Genomic DNA, 23817 nt, shown 5'->3' with positions numbered 1-23817 from the left:
TTATTTATTTACTTGTTTTAATAGAATTATACTTATATATATAATTTTTATTAAATTTAAATTTCTTTTTATCTTACTTTCCCGATAAACAGTACTCTCTCTGTTTTTGATTATTTGACACTTTGATTCTTGACACATACTTTTAAGTGATTTGACCTGGTTATTAAAAATATTATTTTTGATTATTTTTTTTGTTTGCTAAAATTTTGATTATATATTTTTATTCAAAAAAATAAAAAATAATATTTTAACTGTTGGGCAAAAAGAAGTGTAATTTAAATTTCTTTTTATCTTACTTTAATTTTCCGATAAACAGTACTCTCTCTGTTTTTTATTATTTGACACTTTGATTGTTGGCACATACTTTTAAGTGATTTGACCGGGTTATTAAAAATATTATTTTTGATTATTTTTTTTGTTTACTAAAATTTTGATTATATATTTTTATTCAAAAAAAATGAAAAATAATATTTTAACTGTCGGGCGAAAAGAAGTGTAATAATAAAAAATAGAGGGTATGTTTATTAGGCTTTTTGTTTTTATACAATTTGAAGAGCACGATTATCAGTTTTTCATAGACACCCACTTACTCCTCTACCATGGGAGAGGCGATTTCGATTCCTCATACCCATTATCCCAAACTTATCTGATCTGTTCCGATCTGCTTCGTCTTACTCCCTGATATCTTACATAATGCTTGGTGTTTACACATCACTGACAGCATATCAGATGGAAGAGATATACGGAATATTTGGAACAAGGCTTCCTTCATAGATCATATTATGGCTCAAAATTTTCAGAGATCTATGGTTAGTTTTTTGAATTCTTATTTTGAATGTGGTTGATTCTTGAAATTATCTTATTTCATACCTTCCCTTTTTGTTTATATAATTCACACAACCTGTTTGACAATATGCCTAAGTGACCTTCTGGGTTTATAATAAAAGTTTAGAAATACGATGTTACTTGAGATTAAAAACGATTATTTCTTAGCTCATTCCGTCTTCACTTATTGTCAATATTTATGATACGTTCTTCTTATTCTACTTACAGCCTTGCAAATGTAACCTATGTAAAGTGAAATTTGTGATACTAGCCTGTTTAAGTTCCAAATGTATGCCTGGACTAAATTAGGATTTTTTAGATTATGGTAGGTTAGAGCTGGTTTGCATGCTTTAGTATAGATGTTCAATATAAGTATAAGCTATAAATCTTAGTTGGTTGATATGTATGTTGCAGGCTGTGGTTGTAAGCATTGATCCTCGTAGGGTGTGTTTGGGGCATCCTGATGATTCAGAATTTAAGGCCGTCAGAGTGTAAAACGCAGGTAATTTTTCTTAAAGAAATTTGAAAAGAATTTGTACCTTTAGGCAGGACTCGATAACATTAATGATTTGAATATGGTTTTAATATATATTTATATGTAGATTGCACTGTATATGCTTACTGAAGATACTTTGACCATTCACATATTCTTTTGGATATAGAAGATTTGTTAATTTTTGTTTGTCAAAACTTGAATATTGTTGCACCTAAAAACAGAAATTTAACAATATTTAGGATCCATGTAGTGGTTTCTGCCAAAATCTTATTTTAGTTTATTCGCAGCTCAAAAAAATATAAATGAAACAAGGTCAAAATCAAGAAGACTGAACGTGCCCTTCAAGTATTATACTTACTCGAGTATTATACTTACCTTAGATTTACTGTATTAACTGGATGTGATGCATCTCAATCAATCTCTCTCTTGACAGCTTTCAAGTATTATATACCTTCGTGCACAAAAGCAGTCTCTAATATCTGTAATCTTATCATAGTTTAGTAATAATTATTTGATTGCTCAGTTGTTCATGTCCAGGCTAGTGCCTATACGTCACTGGTTCAATCTCAAGGTACGGAAGAAAAGCAGAAAGCAAAAATGAACAGTAAAACCAGAGAGCCCAAGTTTACAAACTTTGGTTCAGGACAACCACGGACCCTAGACTATATTTTCTACCGATCATATTTTACCTACTTATTTCATCAGATCATATATGTCTGCTTGTGCCTTTGTAGTTGATATTTTGAGAGCTCACTAAAGAATTATCGAATAAATGTAAAAAAGTTGACTTTTGCTGCTTGTTGCAAGTTTTATTTAAATTTAATGTTTAATTTGCAGGTTTTGGATCTCTTGGTTTGATGACATCAGTCCTGGTATGTTTCTTTTTTTTCATTCACGTATTTTCACTCTTTTTTTGTGATTGTGTTTTGACATCCAATACTATACTAGTAAAGATGAGCCTGAGTATCCTCCTCGGTTGTTTTGATGACATATAAAACCGCACCAAATAAAAACTTTGGATTAGTAACTCATTGAATGGAAAAATTTATATTAATTTATTGTCAGGCCCGTGCCATGCATGTGCCTATATTGAATAATTAAAACTTGATTATATTGACAAGGCAAAGCTGGATGATAATGCTGCCCTCTTGAGTTTCGCTGAAAAGCTTGAGGCTGCTTGTGTTGGTACTGTGGAGTCTGGGAAGATGACAAAGGATCTTGCTCTCATACTACATGGACCCAAGTAATTATTCATTGTTCAGTATAATTCTTTGTTTTTGTTTCACATTTCTTTCACTTACAATGTTTTTTTTATGTGTTGCAGACTCGGCAGGGAACACTATCTAAACACTGAAGAGTTCATGGATGCAGTAGCAAGTGATTTGAAAGCAAGACTCAACAAGTTTAAATGTATGTGCGTCTGCTGTGTTATGGCTAGTGTTTGTCTTAATTGCTTTATTCAACTACGCTCATTGTGAGTCAGAGAACGAGAGTGGCCACTCGGGAGAAGCCTCAATCATACAGCTCTATTTCAGACAAGGAGAAGCTAGTGCCCTGCATTGAACTCTTTAAGGTGGATATATAATCAGCAAAGCCAGCCATGGTTTTTTTCTTTCATTGTAATGCTTCTTTTTTGTAAAAAGAAATAATGTCATCATTGTCGATATTTATGTATGAATACAGGTACAACCTTTATAGTTAAAGGACTCATTTATATATTGAATTTATATAGTATTTGATCAAATTCTTTTTGAGTTGTATTGTGTATGTAGGACAACAAGTTAAGGTTATCAATAAAACAAAAAAAATATTTTTTTTTGAAACAACTATAAGCGTCGGCATTCTTATTAACCGACGCTGTAGATCAATATTTAGAGCGTCGGCATTTTCAGTAACCGACGCTTATTCATATGCTTATAGCGTCGGCAATTTAGGTAACCGACGCTTATGCTATACCTGTAGCGTCGGCATTTAAAATAACCGACGCTTATGCCTATACCTGTAGCGTTGGCATTTCAGATAACCGACGCTTATGCCTACACCTATAGTGTCGGCATTTCAGATAACCGACGCTTATGACTATTTTAAGCGTCGCCCAAATAACCGACGCAACAGGTCCATACCTTTAGTGTCGCCTGCATATACTACGCCACTTAACCGTTGCTAAAAGTATATTTTGACCGACGCTATATTTAATTTACTATAATTATAATTACTATTTTTTGTATATTTTCTTTTTATGTTAAAATTATATGAAGCAATATTATAAATATTTATAAAGCGAATAAAGATGACAAAAATTTAGATGTTTTATATTGTAAGAGGAGGAAAATCTAAAAATATATATACGTCTTACATGTCCAATGCAATTTTTTTAAGTGAGCATTTATAAAATTAATTCATAATTTATTTTGTTAATTATTGCTAACGTATCTGATATACAATTTTGTAAATACATTAACTATTTTTTCAAGATTCATTTATTATTCATGTTGCTTTATAAATGTGATGTGATGGAAAATTTTATTTCACCTATTTCACTGTGAATATTATATATGTTTTTTGAAATGTCTGATATTAATATTTGATTTTTTTAAATAATATATTTTTTTGGTTCGATATTTAATCATTTTGGATAACTCGAGTACACAACAAGCCCAACTAAATATTGTTTTTAAAATTCAATAAAAAATATATTTTATTGTAATAATTTAACACTGTGAATATTTAAGAATAATTTATTATAAATTTTAATTATATTATTCAAGATACGACGCGACGCCGAGAAACTTTAATTATATAATGATATTATTGTTTTAATCTTTTTTCTTATTATTTTAAAATTTTATAAAGTAATATTACAAATATTTAAAAATAAATTTAGTTAATATTTATTATTATCTTAACTGTACAAAATAATGATTTAATAGTAGATTCATAAAATTATAATTTCAGTTCCACACATGAAATGTCATTGTTAGATTAAATTATTTTATATTTGTCAATTTAATTTTGAGCAGAATGTCAATTATTATTATATAATCACATGCACATATCTTTTTGTAAAAAATTCAATGAAAATAATAAAATATTATTCCGATGAATATATTGTAACATCCAAAAATTCCGATGAATATATTGTAACATCAAAATTTACGTTGAAATGTAGCAATTTATTTAGTGAAAATATGTGCAAAGGGTTTTGCGATTTGCAGTAAACTCTATCTAGGATTCGAGTGAGTTAGATACATTACTAGCAGACGTCTTTCGGATTTGTTTTTCGGTCTTTAGAGGTAGATTTCCTGCGCTATGAATTCTTAGTAGTCCATATAATTGGAGGTTTCCAGTACTGGTGTTCAAGAAACCATAACGGACCCGTGACAAGGAAAAAATGCTACCAAACTATGTGTCAACTGTGCTCCAGGTCACTTGCTATTACAACCATCGACAAGACAGTAAATACGTTTACTTGCTGTGCAAAATGCATTATGAAGAACTGGTTTATGCAGGCACTTAAAGATAATCAAGGATCTACTGTATGTGCGGCCAATGATTTATGATTATGATTGTCCAATTTCAAGATTAATGCTCTCACCGTCTATGACAATACAACCAATGAATTATGGTCATTATTCTCTAATTTCAAGATTAACGTCGTCTACGGCGTCTGATATTAAATTCTGACAGATGAATAGAACATCACCGAGAGATTAATATTAGATTGTGGGTCAAAGAATAGTATTTGTGATTCATAGCACCATGAACATCATTTGGTAATTTAAACACTGTTTGTTATAATTAAAAACACATTACAATCAATTAATTAAATATTAAAATTCAAGCGTTACCCGTGTGCGAAGCACGGGCCAAATTGCTAGTTATAATAACAAATGTAATATGCGTACACCCAAACTCCTATATCAAGTCGGACTCTTCACCCAACACCTCGTATCAAACATGGAAAAATTCATCAGGCCTCTAGGTTTGGTCCTTGGATCCTTGGATACGATAATTTAAACTTAAGTTTTCGTTAAGATTATTATACAAACACAACTTTTAACTCGAATTCAAGCATCATACCAAATGCATGACTTTAAAATCTATATTAATTATTAATACTAGCTACAGTCCCACATTCATCTCTATTACCCGTTTTTTCCATGTCATTCATCTCATCACTATAAATCATGAGTTTTTTTAGCTCGAATGGCAGTCATGCAATGATTGAGTAATCAAACGTTATTATAATGGGAGGCATTCAACAAATATTATGCTCTGCAACTGCGGGATTGAGGATGGATTGTTTAGTAGCTCTACAACTGCGCCGAGTAACTCAATTAGTAGTGTTAACTGATCAATCAGGTTAATCGCTAAATGGGTTCGCGCGGTTGCTTACGAGTTGGTCGATTAATATCGATCGGTTGATTTAACAACGATACAACGAAGCCGACGAATATTAACGTTTCGACGTTCAAGTCGAACACGATTTAACTATGCACTATGCAAGTTTTGCTAAATTCAATCTCATGATTGCAAATTTTGTTTGCTAAATTATTCATTTGAAAAAAAAAATTTCACTCAATAAATTAATTGAAAATTATAAATAAAAATAATGATGAAATAAAACATTAACCCTTCCTTTTAATATGTTGATATAGGCCGGGAACAAAGCCTGCTTGAAATTGTAGAGTTGTTCTAGGAAACCTGGCCCAGCTTATTAAGATAATCAGATCTCAGCCGAGAAGACAGCAAAACCCATTATTGTAAACGGATACGACGGATATTTACTTAGATATCTGAGTGAGGCAACGTAAGTGTTCTTTTTGACAGAGTATGTATGACTACCAAGTTAAAAGTGAAAGAAAAACAAACACATCACAAAGACGGGATTGGAAAATATAATCATGTTTGTATTTTGTATGTTCTAAGAAAATTATTTTTGTTATATATTACTATTATAAATACATATTTAGATATGATTTCCTCGTACTATACCGTACAACGTCAGATTCAATTAGGCATGACTAGGGTTCATGTCACAGCGGCACGGGCATGCCAGATTGGGCATGCCAGACTGGGCATGCCCTAGGCATGCCTTTTGTCCATTTGTCATGCTTTTTTACTAATTTTTTATATAAATAATAAAATTTATATAAATATTATATCTTATAAATATTGAAAATTTTAAATATAGTCCAACTTCATAGTTAAATATTAGATAAACTACTAATATAAGTTAGTATTGTACTAAGTTCAGTTCTTAATATTTACTAACTTTTGTTATATTTGTAAGTGCACTTTAGTATCAATCCTGTAATGATGCAGCAGTTTTTGCTATATTTAATGGAAAATGGCATGCCATTTGAGCATGCCTTTTTGTAAAATACATGCCTATAGGCATGCCAGTGAGAACTGCCGTGACATGTACCCTAGGCATGACACAAGCCACTCACGTGGCATACCTTATCCAACATAGAATTTATTCACATTTAAGCGAAAGGATAAACAAGAGGTTGTCCCGATAATGTGCAACAATTCTATTATTATGTATCCTAATTGAACGTGAAATTAGGCCACGCTTCCTAGTTCCTAGCACTTACCGATCATCTTTTTTTCTTGCACAACAAAAGTCTACGTACTGGCTTGAATTTAGCATTTTTCTATTTTAAAAAACAAAGAATTTCTTTTAATCACTTTCAGGCCTAGTATGGATTTGAATTTAGTCAGTTGTCAAAAAAAGATAGAGTAAATACAGTCAAATAAGCTCAATATTCAATACAACCTAACAGCTTAATCGGGCTTTGTAGTGAGTAGTTCTAGAGTAAATCTTCGCGTACATCCTTATACACTACTAACTCACGACCTAAAATTTAGGAACAGATTAGAACACACGTCTCCAGTTTTGCTTTCATTTTTGTGTTATCTATCCAATCTATAAAAGTATAATTCATATCAAAAACTTATGTATATACATTATTTCTTTATTAATGCAATTTTTTATAGTTTTAAATCTTATTTTTTGTTATAAGACACTGAATCATATTTTCTATATTTCTATGAAAAAATAATATAATATATGAATATGTGTTAACAACATTTCTCAAATCAATATATCAATAAAATATATAATTTTTAGTGGACATAGTTATGTTCAAAAATAATTATACAAAAATTTAATATAATTTTATATCACATTGCATTCATTCTTTTGAATGAATAAAAATAAATTTTATTTCAAATTATGCTAAAAATATTTATTTTGAAATAATTTTTTTTCAAAATATAATCATAATAAACATCATATTTACATTATAAAAATAAAATGCACGACAAAGTAAATAAATTAGTTTTTTAATAACTAAATGAATGATATAGTATCTAATATTTTATCACCCATCTAAACAAATTTCATAATATAAGTTATTTTATAAATATATCAGGCTCATTAAATTATAAAACAGTTATATAATTGAAGTTAAATATGTGATCATAAGGTAAATAAATAAACAGAAAAAAAAGATTTAGGTTAAAGTTTTTATAAGTGTATTTTTAATTTACAGTTGACTTGAAGTGATAAAAAAATCCCGAAGACGTAGATGTGGGTAGAAGTTAAAACTGTTCCTAAATTATAGGTAGTGAATTAGTAGTGTATAAGGATGTACGCGAAGATTTATTGGTAGTTCTATTCCCCCTTTGTTATATGCCGACACTTCAGTTTTCGTCAGTTGCTTTTTATGACAAAAAATTAACACAAGATATTGTGGACTTTGTAATTTATTTGGATTTTTAAACAATTTAGTCCATTAAGATATGGGAAATAAGTAGCCCTACAAATATATTTGGATTAAAATATGTTAATAAATCCATCAAAATATTTTGTTTACAGTTATAGTACCTGCCATGATTAATTTATTAAGAATATATCAAATATACGTGTCTGTAAATTGGAATATATTAATATAATCAATATACTTATATAAAGGAGAAGCGAGGGGCGTGTAGGTGGCGCCTCTCACATTGCTCCATTCTGTTTTTCTAATTTTCTAGAATTTTTGGATGTAAAATATCAAAAATTAGAATTACCTTTTTTAGTTTCGGGTGTATTAGAAGCAAGTTTCAGAATCTGATTTTGTTTCAGATTATTTATGGAATATAGTAGTTTGAAAGTTTTAATCTGATTTTGTTTCAGATTATTTATGGAATATAGTAGTTTGAAAGTTTTAATCTGATTTTGTTTTAAATTATTTAATTATGGGAAAGAGTAGCACACAAGTCTCTCTGCACCTATAAATACTCTTATATATTGTAGGATTTTGGATCATCTAAACACAACCTCCTCTCCCTCAATACAACAACTCTACCTCTTTCTGGTGATAGTTCTCTTGTTTGATTTCTAACTCGGTGGTGCTGTTCTTCTGCAACGATAAGTGAAGGCTGTTTATATAGTATTAAAAAAATTGTTGCAAGCAAAGGTAGTTATAGATCGCTATGTGGGAGCCGACAAATTCAAACAAGGGAAAAGAATATAGTCTTGACATGATATTGATGGATGATATCAATAAATTAACTATCAGTGATGTATGTTTGTTGGTTATTCTTTTATAATATTTGTTTTGTTCATCGGACATGTTTGTTGTTGTTAATTATTATATGATTAACTTTGTATAAAGGAAAATATGGTGGAGAAGCGAGGGCTGTAGATGGCGCCTCTCACATCGGTCCGTTTTATTTTTTAAATTTTATGGAATTTTTGGATGAAAAATATCAAAAATTAGAACTACCTTTATTAGTTTCGGGTATATTAGAATCAAGTATCAGAATCTGATTTTGTTTCGGATTATTTACAGAATATAGTAATTTGAAAGTTTTAATCTAATTTTGTTTCAGATTATTTAATTATAGGAAAGAGTAGCACACAAGTCTCTCTGCACCTATAAATACCCTCGTAGATCGTAAGGTTTTGGATCATCTAAACACAACCTCCTCTCTCTCAATACTACAACCTCACGGATTTAAGTTAGATGTTTTTGTGCACAATCAATCCAAAAAAATTGGCGGAAGGTGACAATGTAAGAACATAATTACTTTTCAAAAAAACACAAATAAAATTAAGATTCGCCGTGTTTTAAATTGTTAATTACCTGAATAACTTTATTTTCATTTTTTCACCATGAATTATGGTCCAATTTTACAATTTTATATATTAGTATTGGTATTACATCAACATTTTTATAATATAAAATTTATTTTATCCTACAAATATTAATTTTGAAACGTTAATTAGTTTTTATAGACAACTACAAAATTATTTTATTCTATAAATATTAATATTGAATCATTAATATAATTTTTATAGGCCGCCGCAACGCGCGGCTTCTCAACTAGTTTTTTTAATATAATAGAATAGATATGTTAAGATAAAAAAAGGTGTTCGTATATTCACCGACAATAGGATTAAAAAATTAGATTCTAATAATGTATAAATACATATATTTGTACATATAATTTATTAAAACATATAAAAGAAAGGATTATAAGTAAAAATGTTAACACCATTCTATGGCCCCATGCACTATGTCTAGAAATTCCCGCATTAATACCGCATTAATAGTTAATAATTACTACACAAATAGAAAATTGTTATGATATGAATATGTGGATGACTTTTGGTTTATCCTAAGACTTTTGATCTTTTGTTTACTCTCAATAATATACAAGACTTTTAAACTCACATTTGATATATGGCTATATAAAGCCATTTGTATGAGTTTGTAAAATACTTGAGATGAACAATAAAAATGCTTCCCCATTCTCTTTCTCATTCTTTCTCCCTTGTCTAGCTCTCTAGCTCTCTCAACTTTCTTCTTACATATATTATTATATAACTGTCTAGCTCCCTAGCTCTCTCAACTTTCTTCTTCTTTTTTTTTAACCAAAATATTTGGATATAATAGATTTTAATTGAATAAATATTATATTGTGTCCTGCGGATACAGTATTATGAAATTGATGAAATATTTGGGTTGTTAAATTCATGAGTTGATATCGTGACTAAATGTGGTATACTAAATTTGAATTATTGAGGAAAGGATTATGAATTGCAAGAATGACATCGTACCATAATATGACAATATTAGAGATATAGATGATACCTACCATGATAGTAGCAATGGTCATGACAATACAAATACTTTGAGTCATATTCTTATTATGTGTATAAGAAATTTTTCTCTCGATTGATATAAAGATGACTATTATCAATATTTCATGAGTCATCCAAAGGGGAGAATTATATAGGATGCCTCATTATAGTTTTTCAAAATATAAGATTTGAGAAGAGAAAGTATAAAGCTCCGGAAGAGCGTATATAAGGCTTCTGAAGAGCATGTATAAGGCTCTCGAAGAGCATGTATATTTTTATCTACTCTCTGAAGTACATTTTACTCTAGAAGAGCATGTATAGTATTGATGCAATTATACTCTCCCAAGAAGATTGAAGAATGAAATTTATATAATTTATCGCATTGAGATATCAGGGGCCTTTAAATATTGAATTTCATTCAGTGCACTAAAAAAAAACTTGGAGAAAGATTCTCCACTACTTTATAATAAGCATGATTGAAATTGATTTTGAAAGTAAACCAAAAGTTTACTTATAAGTTTATAGTTTGGCCTGACTAGCTAAGTCATCTGAATTTGATAAAGATGCGAATAGTAATTTTATATGCACTTTTGAAGAACCTGTAGATTCTTCTTATTAGTGATACATATAGTATTTGCTTATAAAGCAAAATTGATCACCAGCAAAGATATACTTGTGATTTATCATCTTTGAGAATAAATTAATGAAGATATGGCATGAGATAAAAATATCATATTGTTGAACAGTGAGATATTTTGTGAAATATATGGTTGTATACGAAGTTATTATCAACTCGCAGCCTAAAGTATGCGAGATTCATTATTTAGAATATATGCTTATAATGCTGATGCATCTCATAATGAGTATTATCTCGTCCATAAAAAAAAATTGCTGATTATTTTGTATCACATATTTATTGATTCGCATCATATAAACTAATTTTTGGAATTTCCCCCCATCATAAACATATTATTTGGTCATCATAGATTTTCCACCATATTAGTAAGATCGATTCCTCAATTGGATATATATTATATATGAGTGCATTTGGAATCATCAATATGTATTTGTTATGACTTGATTAAATGAGTTTGTTTTTTCAAAATCAGGGGGAGAAAATAAATAGCCGGTGAAAGTAGAAATATAAGAATGAATTATCATTGCCTCATCTTGATCCTCAAAATAAAGAATATGAACCAGAAGTTTATAAGATAATTCATTTTGATGACCAGAAAATAGTGACTATGTCGCAAACACCGGCTACATATGCTCCTATGATATAAATGTCGCAAAAGGACAACCTCAAGATACTACTATGTCTAAAAGAACGTCTGAAGCGTGATAGGAAAGTTGGTTCCATATCTTATACAAAAAAAAGGGTGAAAAGGAGCAATAATTGATGATGGCTAGATTGAGAAATCAATAATTTTTGAAGGATCTCCAGAAGAGATTATATTGAAGGATCTCTGGAAGAGATTATAGACATGACAAATTAGAGAAAATATAAGTAATGAAAAATATTGAGAACTCGATATATTATGTCTTGTTCAGAATGAAGTGGAACCATAAATCGAATCGACGTCGATGATATTTATAGAACTTAAGGTTATTGATAATGAGGATCATGAAGCAGAATCTGTTAGAAAATATTGATATAATTGGCCAAAGAATAAAGGATATAATTGAGGCAATTATAAAGAAAAATTATTTGGACCAGTAGTCCTCTCACACCTGAAGTTGTGAAAATAGTGCGCCCTACGAATTAGTATCTCTTAAAAATAGAGAAATATTTTAAACTGCAGTTAACACACCTTAAGGTGTCAAGTCAGTGGGATATGAATGATTATTTGTGTGAAAACAAAATGAAATTTCAGAAATTATGAATGTAAAGCTCAAATAATTGTATGATAACCTTGTGTTGGTTATGAAGAGTAATATTATTTGTGGTGGAAATGATTATTTGATTGCGAAATAGTCCCGCAATATGTGAAGGTTCAGTTTAAATTTTATACAACCCACTTGACAATAATCATCCTAGAAGAATTTTAACTGCCAGAAGCAGTATAACAAACTCTCGAGAACTAGACCCCCTCAAATGGAAAAGGGATTCGGACCAGCAATCCAACACAAAATTATTTCGACAAATACATGTTATTATTGTATATCAAATTATAGGTTACAACTCATAAAGTCTCTGGCCAGAGCAGATGGAAACTAGAATGTGTTTCTAGTTTACATTGAATTGAGTTGCACCTGATTAAAATACTATATGTTATATTATGTGATAAAGTGTTTCTTGGTATATATATTGAAAGAAGAATTACCCTTTGATGAATGATATATTGTCATATGTGAATCCCAGAAGGATTATACACGATAGTACACTAACTTTTGTGAACACTTGAAAGAAATTCTCAGCCCTGAAGTACCGTATATAAGTAAATTAACTACAACATGTTTTATCATACACGTTTTGACATAATTATTTAAATCAAGTCTCCGCTTTCGGTTAGTGTTCATTGTTAAAGGATCACTCGCTTTAAGGGCGTGTTAATCCTCAAGTTACAAAGTGAAAATTTTATTCGATCTGCACTAACCTATTCTATAAAGTTTTAAGCTATAATTTGCAGGCGTAAAGAATAGGGGATCAAAAGTTGAATAAATTATCGTGGAGATTTTCTTTTGTTATGAAAAAATTGCAGGCAGCATCACGTACAAGGAAGGATACATTAAAGGTGACATGACGGAACATATAGACTCGAAGTTCTTTTTTACTCGTGAAATTTGACAAAAGAGATAAATCAGTGATTTGTTCGAGAAATCAGTACACATGACCGGGATGCGCAGACTTCGTCATATTTGCTAATTTTTATATCCTGATGAAGGGGAGACATAAATGAAATATTTTTAATTTGTACAACTCATGTACTCTTTTTCCTTCACTAGGGTTTTTCCCATTGGGTTTTTCTTAGTAAAGTTTTAATGAGACATGATGTTGATACAAGTCATCAAGGGGGAGTGTTATGATATGAATATGTGGATGACTTTTGGTTTATCCTAAGACTTTTTTGTTTACTCTCAATAATGTACAAGACTTTTAACCTTTCACATGGTTTGTAACTCACATTTGATGGCTATATAAAGCTATTTGTATGAGTTTGTAAAATACTTGAGATGAACAATAAAAATGCTTCCCCATTCTCTTTCTCATTCTTTCTCCCTTGTCTAGCTCCCTAGCTCTCTCAACTTTCTTCTTACATATATTATTATATAACTGTCTAGCTCCCTAGCTCTCTCAACTTTCTTCTTACATCTATACTATACTATAATAAGCCAACATGGGTATAATTTGTAGTCCAAAGTTTTAGTTACATTTTTTGGTTTGGTACTCTCCTTTTGGTACTACAAGTCTACAAATGTGGAATCTATTAGTATTATATTGTTAAACAATTTCAAATACTAAAAACACTCATAACAATACATTATCATATAATATTTCATTAACAAATTATAATGATGTTATAAATATACAATTTTGAATATCTTTTTTTAACAAGAACTTTCATATAACTCTTTTTAATTTTAATGTGTTCTATTTCAATATAAACACGAACCATTATATAACTCTTTCTAACTCTAATCTTAAAAGTTATTGCTGTAAAAAAAAACCAAGATTACAAAATCACGTTTGAAATTTGATTGATTAGATTACTGAATCTTTCCAAGGTATTACACGATCGGCTATGTCCGGAAAAGATTTGAATTTTCTATTTTTTTTTATTTTTAAATTTATGTGTACTAAATTCAAATTAAATGTACTAATACACACACACACACACACACACACACACATATATATATATATATATATAGTCAGTTGAATAATATAATTTAATTAAAATTCAATTCATTAATACTAAATTACTAATAAAATGATGTTAAAATTTAAATTATAAATAATAAATTACGAACTATATTCCCGTCCGTGCTTCGCACGGGTTAAAAGCTAGTATATTATTATATAACAAAAATAGATATATCACTATAACGACTTTTTTTTTTTTGACAGTCACTATAATGACTTCGATCTAATTGTAAAGATGGTGATAGTCCACGTGGTTAAGGGTTTATCCTCTGTTGACCCAGGTCTTGGGTTCGACTCTGGCTCATCTCGAGAATATTTTGGAACAGATAATCAAATTATAAAGCTATAAGCCATATTAGTCAAAAAAATAATGCACGTCTCTGTACAGTAATTCTTTCTCTATTAAATTGGAGCCCATCGAGCTTCTAAAGTTTATACTTTGAGCAAATGTTCACTCACTCGCTGACGCGCTCTCTCTTGACTTAGAATTATTTTGGCTTTTAAAATAAAAAATATTTATTTGTATAATAAGTTAGATGTTGATTTAAAATTTAAAATAAATATTTAAAATAGTAGATCGGTAATATGTATTTTTCGTTCAAATTCTTCTTATTTTCTATTTTTTTAATAAAAATCAATGTCAAGAAAGATAACCTGTCAAATTTATTTTGAATATTTCATAGACTATAATATAAAATTATTCAAAACACAGTTTAAACCTGCTCAAGTTATCAACATCAGGTCCCCAATCAAACCCTAAGAAAACCCCACAACTAGAATTTAGATTTTTCACTTCTAAATATATCTCAGTATACTAGCTACACATATTTGACGATACCCTTTACAAATATTAGGGTTATATAAATTCATCTTTAATTCAAATGTTGTTGTTTAATTTCTGGTTTAGCAACCAGATATCCTCGACACTCCACAAGTTATCCGATAGTTCCCCACTGTCCATCCATGGATTACGGGTCTTTTGCTCCATACTTTGATACCCAAAACTTTGGTTATAATAACCCATAGGGCTAATTAGGGTATCCGCGAAACCAAGCTGATCCGGAAAAAAATAATCCTGATTAGGGTTAAGATTAAGAGAAGGACAATTGTAGCAATCAGTTATGTCAGAGACCGTAGATACTTGTGATCTTCCGTATGATTCCGAAGAGGCAGTGGTGCTAGAATTCTCCGGTGTGAGGCTACTTGAATTATTTGTTGTGGACTGGATCACAATACTTTCCAAATTGTCACACATCATGTTATTAGGCTGTTGCATCATCGTCACTTGGCTTGGAAAGTGACTTGGAACACTACTAATGTTATTGATAGTGTCGATATCATAGCAACTGGCTTCGGTTGCCATACCAAAGGTGGAGTCTCCGCTTGTGGCGATAGCAGTGCTGGAAGTACCACTAGCGGCAGCTTGAATTCTTTCGACTAATCGAGGCATCCAAAGGTAGCGCATGGTGTCCTTAAATTGCTTGCTATTCACGTCACATTTGAGCTGTTTGGCATGTTTTTGAACTCTCGTCCTCCAATAGTTCTTGATCTCGTTGTCTGTTCTTCCTGGCAAGTGTTGAGCAATTTTTGACCATCTGTCATATTACAAATAGAAAGTGAGAATGAGAACACACTTGTAAATAGACCTGACAATCTGGTACACGACACGAAAATACGACACAAACACGACACGAAAAGTTCGGATATACGAATTGAAAGTACACGAACACAAAAATACACATTGAATTGAGTGTCAGGGTTGGGTTTTTATTTTATAAGATTAAGATTCTCCCAACGAGTAAGAGGCTAATCCAAGCGGAAGCCTTTAAAAAGTAATTATGAAATTTTTTTATTTTCGCGGTCACTATGAATCCTATAGTCTCGGAATAACTACATCAACAATGAATAAATGTATATGCAGATTCATACCGGTTGCCCCAACGAGAGTGGAGTTCGAGAATCAAGAGCTGTTCTTCGAGAGTAATATTTCCTCGTCGAACATCTGGACGTAAATAATTAAGCCACCTTAATCTGCAGCTCTTTCCAGTTCTCTTCAATCCTGCAATTTCATTGATCCAGTTGGTAAAGTTTATATAATATCAAGCGCAATAAAATACACAACTACATATCGTGTACGCAATAGCAAAAACATCATGTTTTCTCGGATCTTTGCAGAAAAATCCTTTCTTTAATTATTTAAAGTCGTTCTCTTTAGTGATGGTGGCGTTTCCATGAGGTAGCTATCATAGACAGTCCAATATTATACTATTTCACTATTGTTATTCTCTAATGCCACTATATATACAGTAAAATCAGGTTCCTTCTTGCATCTAAATAATCTATAAGAAAACTATATATATATGGACAACAATTATTTTTTTCTCTTTGGATCATTATTAGGACATAGGAACCTTTTTCTTGAAAGTTTATTAGCGACCTTCGTTAACTTTTTTGTAATTTATCTGTGGCTCGGCCAATTTTATTTTTTTTTTATACCGAGATCAACAACAAATTTCAAGACTCACGCATCATCAACTTGCAATTTATAGAAAACCGGTATCTTCTATAAATCTATAATGAAATGCTCGGGTTGTTCGGCTCAAAAATGCACTACAACAAACAAAACTATTTAGACATACAACTTATGACAGAGTTACTGAGCGCCTCAAGTACTTAGGAGGGAAATTGTGACGTTTTTCTTATTTACTATGCATGTTGAAAATTTTCTCACTTACGACACATGTTGAAAATTGTGACATTTTTCTCAACTTACTACTCGAGCGAAAACGATAGAATTTGTCCGTTGTAAATAAATAACTTACCATGGATTTAAGTTTAAATTTCCGTAAAAAAAGGGCTATTTGCTGTGTCGTGATAATAAGAATTACCTGCAGAACGAGCCAGAGAATTCCAACGGCCTTCACCATGGTGAGAGATGTAATTCATGAGAGCGAAATCTTCTTCAGCAGTCCACGGGCCTCTTCTAAGATCTTCGATCCTTGTTTCTTCTTCTTGATCATCACAATTATTCATTATCATCTCAGCTACTTCCTCCGAATATATCCCACTTTTAGAATCCATATATGACACTTCTTTTCCTTTCTGATAAACGGATAGAAAAAGTTCTGGATCGATGAAAAGTTGCAGAGAGAAAATAAAGAGGAAGAAAAAATGTGTATAGGCAGAGAAAATGGATTTGTACAAAAGGACAGGGAAAGAGTGGGGTATAAATAGATGGATAAGTTACGAGAATTGGTGAAGCATGTGAGAGAAACAGAAACAAGCCGCAATGGTAACTAGTTGGTTTAATTAATTATTCACTTGTTAAACACTTGTGTGTCATTATGCTTACTAAGTGGCTCTCAAGTTTGACACTTTTGACTTTATTGCCTTTTAATATTAATCTTCCCTTGGAATTTGAATTTTGTGTTCTCCTTTTTCTCCCAAACAACTTGCTAGTACTGTTTTTCCTCCTTTTGAAAGTTTCAACATGTTTTCTTTTATAATCCGAAATTTGGATTTTATTTAAATTTAAAATTTAATTAAATAATATATTTAAATACACATAAATTGAATTTGGATTTCATTTAAGATTTTCAGGTCTGCAAAGATTCGTTATATAAATATAATCATTCATAAAAGGTTGGCTATAAGGGTTTTTGATGTTTGGAATTGTTGTTACGTATGAGTCACTTCGCTCATGGAAATAGTTAATTGTCTTTTCCTTTCAAGAAAGAAATTAGTTCTCTTAGGGGGTGTTTGGCTTGGCTGGATTTAAAGTACGGCTTCTAGATTTATGAGTTAGAAGTACTAGCATTTGGATACAAAGTCAAAAAGTCTTTATAAGAAATTTGAGAATATTAGCTTTTGTTTCATGGTATCTATTTGGTTTTCAAACACTTTAACCACTTATAAATCGTAACTTGTTTCCAACTTGTATTTCACTTCTTTACTTTAAGGAAGAAGCACTTATTTAAAACTCACTCAAACAATCTTTTATTATCGTTCTTTTTTCTGCTCAATCTATACTATACTATAATAAATCAACATAGGTATAATCTGTAATCCAAAATTTTAGTTATAATTTCTGGCTTGATACCCTTCATCTGCAACTGCAAGTCTACAACTAGTGGAGGTTTATTGTTAAACGGTTTCAAATACTAAAAACATTCATGATAATGAATTATCATGTAATATTTCATAAGAGTTATCACACTTATGTTAAAAATAAAATTATAAATATATAAGTTTGAATATCTTTTTTTAACAAAAACCTTCGTATAACCCTTTTTAACTCTAACATGCTCTATTTCAATACAAACACGAATCATTACGTGACCTATTTCAATTCTAATCTTTTACACAACAAATATCTTTTTTCATACATAAAGATATACGAAATATGAAAAATCTGATTTAAAATTAATTGAATAATAAATTATCATTTATTAATAATAGAAAAATATTTATAAATAGATAATAAATTGTAGAAGTTAAACTTTTGTGAGAAAATATAATCAGTTGGTTAATATAAATTAATTAAAATTCAATTAATTAATATTAAAATACTAATAAAAAATGTTAATTAAACTTTAAATTATAAATAATAAATTATTAACTATATAACCGGCCGCAGCCAGTAACTTTAAAACAAGATTTTGTTTTTCTCTTTTTCTCATTTGTTGCTGACCAATCCACGACCAGGCTCGCCACAACTTCTCCGCCTGTGTAGTGAAAACTATCATCTATGTCTCATGTTAATATTAATTACGTATTCTTTGATTTACTCAATTAAAAATATTTTCTAGTGTCCGAACCTTGCAAAATATCTTTGACATGAGACATTAATTTAGTGTCCCGACCTTTTTTCTAGTGTTAAAAGGTCCGAACACTAGATAAAATATAATCTATATTAAAAATATCTTTTAGTATCTATTTTCTATTTGATTTAGTGATCATGATATATGTTTTTTTAAAAAAATTTAGAAAAAAGTTAAAACTATATATATTGGAAAAAGTTATTATTAATACAACTAGATAAAATCCTCCAATACTTTTACAAGTCAATGAAAAGGTCCATCATTTAATTAGAATAAGTAGAAACATAATTAGATTAAAGTGTTTCGTGTATGAAAGAACCTCTCCGATTTCGATACAATTTAGTGACGTGAAAGTCATATGATAAAAAAAAAGTAGAAACATATTGGCCCACGGCCTTTCAAAAATAACATAAACGAATACAAATAGTAAAGGAGTGAAGTCACACAGTGAAGTCACAGCTCAGGGGTTCAAATGTAATTAGCAAGTAATAGTCAGGTTATAGTTGGAATTTCAGAAAGGTTGTTAGGAGTTAGTTACGAGTTAGTGGCCAGAAAACTGTTATATAAATGTTGAGAGGTGAGCTCATTAGAGCAGGTTGAAGAGTGAGTTGTAAACAGTCTGATATGCTATCAATTTGTGTTTCATCAATGGCTTTTTACTTTTCTATATGGTATCAGAGCCGCTATTAGATGAATTGTTGTTGCGTATTGATTCTGTTCTTTGAGTAGCTCATCATCTTCGATTTACCTGAGTACGTTGAATTGAAGCTTTGTCTTCCATTATCAATGGCGTCTGGTAGTCGTTTCTCTTTTGCGGATATGCAAAATCCGTTGTTTCTTCATCCAAGAGATAATCCTACTTCGATCAATGTCACAAAACTGCAAGGTGCAGGTGATTATCGAGTTTGGAAGCGATCGATGGATCGAGATTCAGTTAGCTTCAAAGCGTAAGCTAGGGTTTGTGCTTGGCACTGAGCTCAGAAGTGTCACAGATGAGATGGATGCAGTGCAGTGGGATACGTGTAACACTATGGTAATCTCTTGGTTACACAACAATATCTCTGAATCAATCAAGAAATCTGTACTGTTTGTTAATTCTGCTAGTCAAATCTGGACATTACTTGCTAAACGATTTCAAGTCACTAATGGATCTAGAAAGTATAAAATCAACAGAGATCTGCTTAGTCTTAAACATAATGAACTTTCACTTGTTGATTTTTTTACATCTATTTCCTCACTTTGGGAAGAATTAGAAGATATGAGTATTTTGCCTGCAATTGGAGAAATCACAGAGGATGTGAGAGTGTTTCTTCAGGCTTTAGAGAATCAGAAACAAGAAACTCGTTTATTTCAGTTTCTTAATGGATTGAATGACATTTATGGTCCACAAAGGAGTCAAATCTTAATGATGTGTCCCTTGCCTACTGTTGAGATGGCTTGTTCTGTGATTCAACAGGAAGAATCACAGAGGGAGAATGTTAAGAATGAGTCAGGTCATGAAATAGCTGCAATGTATACTAAAACTACATCTGCACATACACATAACACAGATAAGTGTTCTGAGTGTGGGGGTAAAGGTCACAGCAAAGATAATTGTTGGCAACTCATTGGATATCCTAAGTGGCACAGTAAGGGGAGAAAATTCCCTCAAACAGGGAATAGTTCTAATAATACTGGCAAATGGCAGTCACATAGAAGTGCTGCAGGAAGATCTGTGAATTCTGCAATAGTGCAAGAAGGTGCAGAGGATACTGGTCAGGTTGTGTTGTCAGCAAAACAATTTGATCAGCTGTTGAAAATGTTACCTAGTATAGGTGTGCAAGAAGATAAAGCTGATCTTGACAGTCCATTTTCAGGCATGGCAATCAGTGGTGATATAAAGATAAGTAATAGCAGTTGGATCATGGATTCTGGTGCAACTGATCACATGACATCAGATTTAACTATGCTGAGTAATGTATCTGCAGTTAATCAGCATCTCACTATAAAACTACCTACAGGAGATGTGGCCAATATTTCACATATTGGAGATGTTAAGTTGGGAAATGGTTTGATGTTGCTGGGAGTATTGTATGTACCTGAATTTCATCACAATTTGCTGTCTATTCATAAACTGGCACTTGACAATGACTGTCAAGTTTTGTTCTATCCACAACAGTGTGTCATACTTAGTACTGCAACACAAGAGGTGAAGGGTACAGGAGTGTTGCAGAACAATCTGTACTATCTAACAGACACGGAGAAAGCATGTAATGCAGCTCGGGTTAATGATTCCAGCTATGAGGTTTGGCATAATAGGCTTGGACATGCTCCCAAGGCTAAGATTTTGTCAATTGCTCCAGTGAAGTCATTGCTGAAAAATGTTACTTCACAGGTGTGTGTAACATGTCCTATGGCACGATTCACCAAACTACCGTTTGCAAGTAGTGATTCACATGCTCCAGAGCCGTTTTACCTGATTCATGCTGACATATGGGGGCCTTACAAAGTGCCAACCAGAGGTAAATACAGGTATTTTCTCACCCTGGTTGACGACTATTCCCGAATGGTGTGGGTATATCTCTTGCAATATAAATCAGAGTTTGGTAGTAGCTTCAAGGCATTTCATTCGTATGCAGTCACACATTTTGATAAACACATAAAACTGCTGAGGACTGATAATGCCTTAGAATTTAAGGATGTTGTGTGTAATACATTTTATGCTTCCTCTGGAATTTTACATCAGACATCATGTCCTTACAAACCACAGCAGAATGCTCGTGTGGAAAGGCGACATAGATATATCTTAGAAATGGCACGGGCTCTTAAGTATCAATCTGGATTGCAGATTGAGTTTTGGGGGGAGTGTGTGTTAGTGGCTGTATACATTATGAATCGTCTGCCATCATCAGTACTAAATCACAAGTCTCCATATGAGATGTTGTTTAAAGAAGAACCTGATTATTCAGATGTGCGTTCTTTTGGTTGTTTGGCTTTTGCAGCCAATCCCACTCCTACACATGATAAATTTACTCACAGAGGCACACCCTGTGTTTTTATTGGTTACCCTCCTACTCAAAAGGGTTACAGATTGTTGGATCTCAGTACCAAGGAAGAGTTTGTTTCCAGAGATGTGTGTTTTCAAGAGTCAATTTTCCCATTTAATAGTAACTCTGCTAAGGCATACTTGCATCCATTGCCCACTGAAATGCCATCTGCAGAGCGTACTCCTTTTGTTGATTGGGAATTATCATACTTGGAAAATTCTGAAAAGTCTGTGATTACTCAGAATACTTCTTCACACACAACTACATCACAAGATGCTGATCCTGGTGAGTCAAGTTCTGGTGAGTCAAGTTCTACAGTACCTCAAGTATGGAGGTCTTCTCGAACTCGAAAACCACCTGTCTGGATGCAGACTTATTCTTCCAACATAGCTACTGTGAATGCTGCTGAGTTGCCTACTGTTGTTGATCAGTATGTGCCTTATACATTTAGGTGTTTTCTTACGTCTGTAACTACAAGTGCGGATCCCACTTCGTTCAAACAAGCTGTTAAGCAACAACATTGGATTGATGCCATGAACATCGAATTGGATGCGTTGGAGAAAAATGGTACTTGGATAATAACCACATTACCACCTGGCAAGCAATCCATTGGTAGTAGATGGTTGTATAAAACCAAATACAAAGCAGATGGCTCAATTGATCGATTTAAAAGCAGATTGGTGATTCTTGGCTGCAAACAACAACAAGGAGTTGATTTTGGAGAGACGTTTGCACCTGTGGCTAAAATGGCAACAGTCCGTACATTGCTAGCTGTGGCTGCTATTCAAAAATGGTTTACATTGCAGATGGACGTGACAAATGCTTTTCTTCACGGTGATCTAGATGAAGAGGTGTATATGTCATTTCCCCAGGGATACAGAGGTTGGGGAACCAGGATTGCAAGCTCTGAATCAGCCACACGCACAGCTCAGGGGTCTGGATCAAGGTTGGTGTGTAAATTGGTCAAAAGTTTGTATGGGCTCAGGCAAGCGCCTCGTTGTTGGTTTCACAAGCTGTCAACTACACTACTGGCCAATCAATTTGTGCAATCCAAGGCGGATTATAGTCTTTTTACAAAGACAACTGATACTACTATCACCATCACACTGGTCTACGTTGATGACCTGTTAATTACAGGGAATTCAAGATCAGATATCGGTTGGCTTAAGTCGATGTTAGCATCACATTTTAATATGAAAGATCTGGGAGAAGTGAAATATTTCTTGGGTTTGGAAATCCACAGATCAATTGATGGTTTTTTTGTCTCACAGAAGAAATATGTGACTGATCTGCTTCGAGAATATCATGTGAATAGTGGCAAACGCACGAAGCTGCCAATGGAAACTCATCATAAGCTTGAACCTTCCAAAGGTCAATTGCTTGTAGACATTCAGCCATATCAGAAACTACTTGGGAAGCTGATTTACTTGACCGTTACACGTCCTGATATTGTGTATGCTGTGCACATTCTCACACAGTTTATGCAGCAGCTCACTACTGAACATATGCTAGCTGCTAAGCATCTTCTCAGTTACATTGCTGGTAATCCAGGACAGGGTATACTATTGGCTAGTCAGTCTGCTGCTCGTTTGACAGCCTATTGTGATTCTGACTGGGCAGGATGTCCCTTTTCTCGTCGGTCT

General features: G+C 32.0%; 2 protein-coding genes across 3 annotated transcripts; one reads left to right on the top strand and one right to left on the bottom strand.

Annotated features, from left to right (window-relative positions):
* The first annotated feature begins 535 nt into the window (after positions 1 to 535).
* Positions 536 to 3065, top strand: LOC108201889 (isocitrate dehydrogenase [NADP]). Of its 2 annotated transcripts, XM_064084096.1 has the most exons (6): positions 552 to 809; positions 1240 to 1327; positions 2159 to 2193; positions 2443 to 2564; positions 2646 to 2731; positions 2805 to 3065. In XM_064084096.1, coding segments are annotated over exons 3-6 (225 nt in total). In that variant the 5' UTR covers positions 552 to 809; positions 1240 to 1327; positions 2159 to 2178; the 3' UTR covers positions 2807 to 3065. The 2 variants fall into 2 exon arrangements, with proteins under 2 accessions (XP_017225715.1, XP_063940166.1); XM_017370226.2 differs by having other exon boundaries at positions 536 to 809; positions 2646 to 3065.
* Positions 3066 to 14990: 11925 nt separating this feature from the next.
* On the bottom strand, positions 14991 to 17567 carry LOC108201923 (MYB-like transcription factor EOBI). The gene is made up of 3 exons (XM_017370265.2): positions 17217 to 17567; positions 16258 to 16387; positions 14991 to 15923 (listed from the first exon to the last, which is right to left on the bottom strand). Exons 1-3 carry the CDS (start codon positions 17407 to 17409, stop codon positions 15206 to 15208), a joined length of 1041 nt encoding a protein of 346 aa, XP_017225754.1. The 5' UTR covers positions 17410 to 17567; the 3' UTR covers positions 14991 to 15205.
* Positions 17568 to 23817: the final 6250 nt, after the last annotated feature.

This window comes from Daucus carota, chromosome 9 (assembly GCF_001625215.2).
Source record: "Daucus carota subsp. sativus chromosome 9, DH1 v3.0, whole genome shotgun sequence".
NCBI classification, from domain to species: Eukaryota; Viridiplantae; Streptophyta; class Magnoliopsida; order Apiales; family Apiaceae; genus Daucus; species Daucus carota.
The sequence above is the reverse complement of the archived record's forward strand: the minus strand, read 5'-3'. Positions and strand labels throughout refer to the sequence as shown.

What these genes read in the sequence shown, in the direction of transcription:
- LOC108201889 (XM_017370226.2), top strand. An exon ending in CTCATACTACATGGACCCAA is followed by an intron (nt 2,565 to 2,645) that starts GTAATTATTCAT and finishes TATGTGTTGCAG; the next exon opens with ACTCGGCAGGGAACACTATC.
- LOC108201923 (XM_017370265.2), bottom strand. Translation starts at nt 17,409, where the DNA reads ATGGATTCTAAAAGTGGGATATATTCGGAGGAAGTAGCTGAGATGATA. An exon ending in TTCTCTGGCTCGTTCTGCAG is followed by an intron (nt 16,388 to 17,216) that starts GTAATTCTTATT and finishes ATGAAATTGCAG; the next exon opens with GATTGAAGAGAACTGGAAAG. An exon ending in CACTCTCGTTGGGGCAACCG is followed by an intron (nt 15,924 to 16,257) that starts GTATGAATCTGC and finishes GTAATATGACAG; the next exon opens with ATGGTCAAAAATTGCTCAAC.